This window comes from Passer montanus, unplaced genomic scaffold (assembly GCF_014805655.1).
Source record: "Passer montanus isolate IOZ18808 unplaced genomic scaffold, ASM1480565v1 scaffold62, whole genome shotgun sequence".
Lineage (NCBI taxonomy): Eukaryota > Metazoa > Chordata > Aves > Passeriformes > Passeridae > Passer > Passer montanus.
In genome coordinates, this window is record NW_024371260.1 from 3,625,509 (window position 1) to 3,631,720 (window position 6,212).

General features: G+C 70.9%; 1 protein-coding gene across 1 annotated transcript in view; it reads left to right on the forward strand.

The window, feature by feature from the left end:
* Positions 1-5,833, forward strand: part of ESPN (espin) — a gene marked incomplete at its 5' end in the record, with an annotated part of 10,440 nt that extends 4,607 nt beyond the window's left edge. Inside the window, 7 exon segments of the mRNA XM_039727559.1 lie at positions 1-130; positions 1,641-1,802; positions 1,880-2,054; positions 2,342-2,368; positions 3,588-3,733; positions 3,822-4,118; positions 4,335-5,833. The exon segment at positions 1-130 is cut by the window's left edge and continues 29 nt beyond it. Of these exon segments, the coding sequence (XP_039583493.1) occupies positions 1-130; positions 1,641-1,802; positions 1,880-2,054; positions 2,342-2,368; positions 3,588-3,733; positions 3,822-4,118; positions 4,335-5,585 (2,188 nt within the window).
* Between the last annotated feature and the right edge of the window lie 379 nt (positions 5,834-6,212).

Here is a 6,212-nt window from a genome sequence, read left to right on the forward strand (position 1 = left end):
CACCCGGCCACCCCCTCCACCCCCTGGCTACCCTGCACCTGCGCCCCCCGCTGCCCCCCACACCGCTGACATCTACGTGAGGGCCAAGAACAACCTGCGGCACGTGGAGAGCCAGGCGCTGCGCCGAGAGGTACGGCCCCACACACCGTGTCCCCTGCACCGTGCCCCATACACAGCTCAAGGGACATACCACCCGGGAGGGACACGCCACCGGGCACCCATCCCGTCTGAGCAGCTGTTGCCCGCACTGGGAGGGGACAGTCCCAGCTGGAGGCCACATGCCTGCAACGCTGGCGTGCCCTGGGGGGGATAGGGCTCAGCCAGCGGCGAGGATGCAGCAAGCTGGGGCCAGGGATGCTTGGTGGCTCCATGGCACTGGGTGGGCTCACTCCGCTGCTGCACCGGCTGCGGCACCCGGCAGCATCCTGCCATGGCAGCCGCGCCCATGCGGCCCGGCGACACCACAGGCACCATGCCGAGCTGGGCGTGGGCAGCTGCGCAGGCGGTAACCCGAGCGGCCGGCTCCGGTGTCGCCCGCGCCACAGGTGTCGGGTGGCACAGCCAGCGCTGCCAGGAGCTGAGAGGGCTCAGCCAGGCGTGCACAGGTAAGAGGGGTGCAGCCCTCCATGGCGGGCTGGGGGGGCATAAGGATGCAGTAGGTTTGGGGCTGCCTGACCCCCTACCATGGCTGTTGCCACCTCACTGGGGACAGGATTCTGGGCATGGTCAGGGCACTGGCAGAGCTCGAGGCTCTGGAGGACGGGGCACATGGGATGGGGGTCTCAGCAGAGCAGTGTGTGCCAGGCACGTGGCGGGTTTGGGACCCCACAGTGCTCGCTGTGCATGGCCTTGGCTCTTTAGTGCTTACCAGAGTAAAGGACTGCTTGGGGAGGGGTGGGCGTGTGGCAGAGCGGTGCCACAGTGGTGTGGGTGCCCCACGAAATGGGGCTCAGCGGCACGGACCCTTGTGCCAGACCGGGGCTGGGACTGCCAGAGTGGGAGCCAGGCTTGGCACAATTCCCATGGCAGCTGCAGTAGGAAGCACCGAGCTGATGTTTGTTGACTTAGCTGGGGCAGGTGGCGGTAACAGCGAGCACTCGGGCTCACTGTGAACATGCCATGGGTGGAGGTGCCATACGAGGAAATGCAAATAGTGGGGCCCCCAGCGAGGGGAGCACGGCTATGCCACGATGGCACCCCAAACCCAGGGAGCGGGCACAGCCCCCTGCAGCGCAGCACAGCTCACAAAGCCGCTGTGGAATGCGCCGGGGTGAGCTGAGGCTGTGCTGCGCTGCTTGAGAGCCCTGTTCAGAGGGAGGTTTGGAAGCGGGCCCCAGCCCCGCGTGGGATAAGCTTCCTGTAATCCTCGGGGCTGCGGCTCGGCACTCCTGTTCCCAGGGGGTTATCCCGGGGGAGGCTTGGACAGGATCCTGGGCACAGGTCTGGGGTCACAGTGCCAGGCACTGATGCTGCACGCTGCCAACATGGCATGCAGCCCCTGGTAGAGCCGTTTGCCGAACAGACCCCAGGGCACCCACCTGGGGTTGTCCGTCCCAGCTCTGCATCCGCCCCAGGGCAATGGTCCTACTCTCCTACGGCCCTGTGCCACGGCCATAGCTGAGGTGGGCTCCCCATTGCAGCTGGCATCGCGTGACAGCAGCCCCGAGGGCCTGCGCCGGGCCGACTCCAGCAGGCGGTCAAGGAATTTCGGCAAGCAGCCGAGCACCGGTGACTACTACAAGCACCTGGGGCACGTTGTGGCCGAGCAGCCAGGCCCCCAGCGAATGGCACACACCGAGGAGGTGAGCCCCGCGCCGCGAGCCTGTGCACAGCTCAGTGGCACCGGCACCGAGCGACGCCTGCCCGTGCTCTCTTCCAGGCATCACCCATCTCGGCGGACACCATGAGCAATGGGGAGAGCAAGTCTGGTGCCGAGCTGCCGCCTCCACCGCCGCCCCCACCACTGCCCGACACCGCCTGCCCGACGCCCCCACCGCCGCCCCCACTCGCCGAGACTCCCGGGGGACCCCGCCGCTCCTCCTCCTCCACGGGAAGTAAGTGGCAGGGTGCTGGGTGGGCACGGGGAGTGATCCTGGGCTCTGTCCCATTGGCTGCACTGTGACATTGACCTCCTTGGCTCGTCTCTTCCCGCGGCACTTGGGCCGCGCGGCTCCTGACAGCCTTTCTGTCCTTCTCTCCTCCGGTGTCGGCGCGGGGGCCCCCACGCCCGCTCGCCCCTGCCTGCTCTCACTGCTGGCCGCTTCTCTTCTCTCTTGTCTCGCGGTGGCCAAATCCTTCCTCTGCCGCGCGCCCCGCGCCGCCTCTCTGCTTCTCTCCCTAGGAGGAAAGGCGCTCAGGCAGATGAAGAGTAAGTACCGCGGCCCCACGCTCCTCCCTGCTCAGGGGGTGCCGTGGCGCGGGGCACAGCCGGAGAGGCCCTGGGCTGCAGCCACGGGGCACCGACGGCCGCCGGGGCCGTCACCCCGGGGCGCTCCGGCCGCCGGGCCCTCGCTGCGCGTCGCCGGCCGGCGGTGCCACGCGGGACGCCAAGCGCTGTTGCGGGGCTGCCGACGGCGCCAGGCAGGGCTGGCAGGGCTGGGCAGCAGCCGGGCCCCGCACACAGAGGGCCTTTGTTCGCGCTCAGCCGGCCGGCGTGACCCCGCCACGTGAGCGCACCGGCCGCTCCCCCGCCGCTGGCTGCCGCCGGCGGGCTCGGCCGCTTTATTAGCGCCGGCCCCCGGCACCGGGGGGTCTCAGCCGGCGCTGGATGGCAGTGCGAGCGTCCCGCTGGGCGCTCAGCACCCGCAGCCCTCTGGCTCCGAGCTGCGGGCGCCGGCCGCGGGGAGGGGGCTTTGCCTTGGCGCGGTACCATGGGACATTAGGGACTCACGCATGGCTGGCACGGACGGTGGGTGCTCGCGAGGCGGGCGGCGTGAGCAGTGGGGAGAGCATCCCCAGGGTGCAGGTGCCACCGGGCTGGCGGGGAGTCTGGCTCAGGCTGTCGGTGCGTGGCTGCCGGGAGCTGCCAGGGGAGTGTAGGGGATGTCCTTCAGTGGCAGGGCTGCCACCGGCCACGGAGCCATCTCTCCAGAGGCACGCTTCTGTCGCAACATAGTGCCTCGGTGGCATTCGGGGCTGGGCCAGGCTGGGACCCGTGCAGCTGAGTGTTGGGGTGCTGGGGTGCTGCTGCAGCAGGGTGCCATGGACCCTGTAAGCTGCTGTCGGAGTGCTGCTCTTACAGATCTGTGGAGCTGGGGTGCCAGGCTGTTGAGTGCTGCTGGGGGGTTGCTCCACTGGGGTCTGATGGACCCAGGAGTTTGGTGATGTGCTGTTGCTGTGGAGCGGTGAGCTGGGTGTCTGGATGCTGCTTCAGGGGTGTTCCAGGGGCTCCTGGATGGCGTGGAGTGGGACAGTCAGCCAGCCACCCCTCCACCCCCCCCCCCCCCCCGGCCGCGGCGGGGGGGGGGGGGGGGGGGGGGGGGGGGGGGGGGCCCCCCCCCCCCCCCCCCTGCGAGCTGGTGGGGGATTCACAGGGGCAGGGAGATGGTGCTGGCGGGGTGCTTACTGCCCCTTCTGCCTCCCTTCAGGCACCAAGTCCTTCAACATGATGTCCCCCACCGGCGACAACTCGGAGCTGCTGGCCGAGATCAAAGCTGGGAAGAGCCTCAAGCCAACGCCACAGAGCAAAGGCTTCACCACTGTTTTCTCCGGCAGCGGCCAGGCAGGGGCCAACGTAGGTGGCGATGGGGGCCAGGGCAGCCGGCGGCGCGGCACAGCACAGCACGGCAGGTGCCCACCGCCCTCCCTCCCTCCTTCCACAGGCAGAGTCGCCAGTGTCCTCCCCGTCACCCACCAGGACGCCCACCCCGCCGGCCACCCCCGAGGCTGCTGGGCCACCACGCTGCCTGGCAGGGGGCTCTCCGGAGCCCGTGCTGAACGGGAGCTCGCCGGTGCCGGCAGCAGGCGCTGGGCCAGCGGCGGAGGTGGAGGCGCTGGTGCCGAGCCAGGACGAGCACGGCCGGCCCATCCCCGAGTGGAAGCGGCAGGTGATGGTTCGCAAGCTGCAGCTCCGCATGCAGGAGGAAGAGGAGCAGCGGCGCAAGGTAGGGGGGTCCCACGTGCTGCGGCGGCGAGCGCGGCGCGGGCACGGCCCAAGCAGCTCAGGACCTGGCGAGACGGCGTGCGTGGCATTGCCTCCGGCTCCGAACCGGGCTGGGCACCACCCTACCTGCATGCAGGGGTGTCACACCCCGGGGATGCCACACGCGGCGGCAGCGGCGCGAGGTGCGAGCGGCGTGGCCTCAAGAGCCCCTTTGCCCTCTCTCCCGCCGCAGCCTGGGAGCCGCTCGCCGCCCCTGTGCCGGCGCGGGCCACCCGCCCACGGGGGCATTCCGGGACCCGCCGGGCAGCCGATGCGGGAGGAGGACATGCAGCACCTGGAGAGGCAGCTGGGGAGCCTGCGGGTGATGCACGAGGCGCAGCCGCTTCCAGGGGGGTCGCAGGCGGAGCTGCTGCCGCCCGTGCCGCTCTCCGCCCCGCCGGCGCCCCGGCGCTTCGCCCTCGCCCAGCAGGACGCGCCTGCCCGCGGCAGCCGGTCCCCCCCGCTGCCGAGGAGCGCTGCCCCACCACCAGCAACCCTGAGCGGCCGGGAGGGCCCCGGGGCGGGGGGAGCCGGGGGCAGCCCCGGTGCCCAGCACGACGCCCGGAGCGAGATCCTGGGCTGCGGTGTCTCCGTCCGCAGCCTCAAGGCCAACTACGAGGGGCCAGGGGGACCCCCCGCACCTCCCCCCAGGGTCACTAAGCGCAAGCGGGTGCAGCCCCCTGGTAGCACCCGCCGGCCCATTCTGGAGGAGGAGTACGGGGATGGGGCGCTGCGGAGGAGCAGGCCAGCGCTGCCAGAGCCGAGCAGCCCGCATGAGCGCACCAAGGGGTGCAAGGAGCGCGCCGTCTTCCTCTTCCTGGAGCACTGGAAGAAGCGGGCACTCGCGGCAGGGCCCGGGGAGGAGCGGCCGCGGCGGCCGGGGAGGCGGCGACCGGCGGCGGGGCGGCTGCTGGCCCGCTGGAGGAGTGTTGCCCGCCGGGTGCCAGGGCGCCAGATCCGGCGACTGAGCCGCGCCACGGTGCTCTACTGGCCCCAACACTTCCTGCCGCACGTGGGCGGCTCGCCCATGCCCCACGACAGCCTCCCGCTCGACCTCTTCATGCTGGGCTACTTCCAGCTGCTGGAGATGCCCCTCAGCCCTGAGGAGCGGCGCTTCCGCCACCTCCTCTGCTACGAGATGTTTGACCGCCTGGGCAGCCACAGCTGGCACCGCGTCCGCCGCTTCCACCGCACCGTGCTGGAGCAGGTCGAGGCTGGCCACCGCCACTGGCTTGACGGCTTTGAGGACCTCGTGCAGGAGTTTTTTGGGGATGACCCTCTGGCAGAGAGCCTGCCAGAGCCCCCCGCCGTGGCCCCGGAAGGGCAGGGGGCAGCAGTGCCGGTAGCGGAGCTGGGAGAGTTCAGCGACGAGGACGTCTGCCGCTTCATTGACCGCAGCTTCTCCTTCTGGAAGGAGAAGGAGGCAGAGATGTTCGACACCTGAGTCCAGCGGGATGCTGCAGGCTGTGCCGGTGGTGTGGCATGGGGCAGCAGCAAGCTCAGGGGACAGCTGTGGGCTGGCGCCCGGGTGCGCTCGCCTGCCTGTGCGGCTCGTGGTGCAGCTCAGCCCGGCGGAGGGCTGGGCGCTGTTCTGCGCGGCCCCGGGCCGAGGTTGCCGTGTGTGCCGCTTGCCGTGGCTGTGTGTTGTGCGGGAGCCCCCGCGGCGGGGCTGCGCTCCCCTCTGGTGTGGCGTTTGCGGTGCCGGGGCAGTGTGGGCCCCCGCGTGTCGTGCAATAAAGCTGCGGTGTGCTGCAAGGGCTGGCCACGCCACGCGCTCCTTCCTCCTCCCGGGCCGGCCGAAGGTGGGCACTGAGGGGCGAGCCATGCGCCGGTGAGCCCCGCCGGCACCGTGCCAAGCGGGGCGCTGCCAGGGGGATGTGGTGCCGGGCACCAGGGTGATGCTGCGGCCCCGCGGTGCCGGCAGTGAGGGCGGGCTCCCGGCAGTGCCGCTAACACGGCTGTCTGTTGCAGGAGAAGGAAGAGGAGGCGCGCCTGGCCAGCATGCCGGCCTGGAGGAGGGACATCCTGCGCAAGAAGCTGGAGGAAGAGAGGTGAGCCAGGGTCGGGGGAT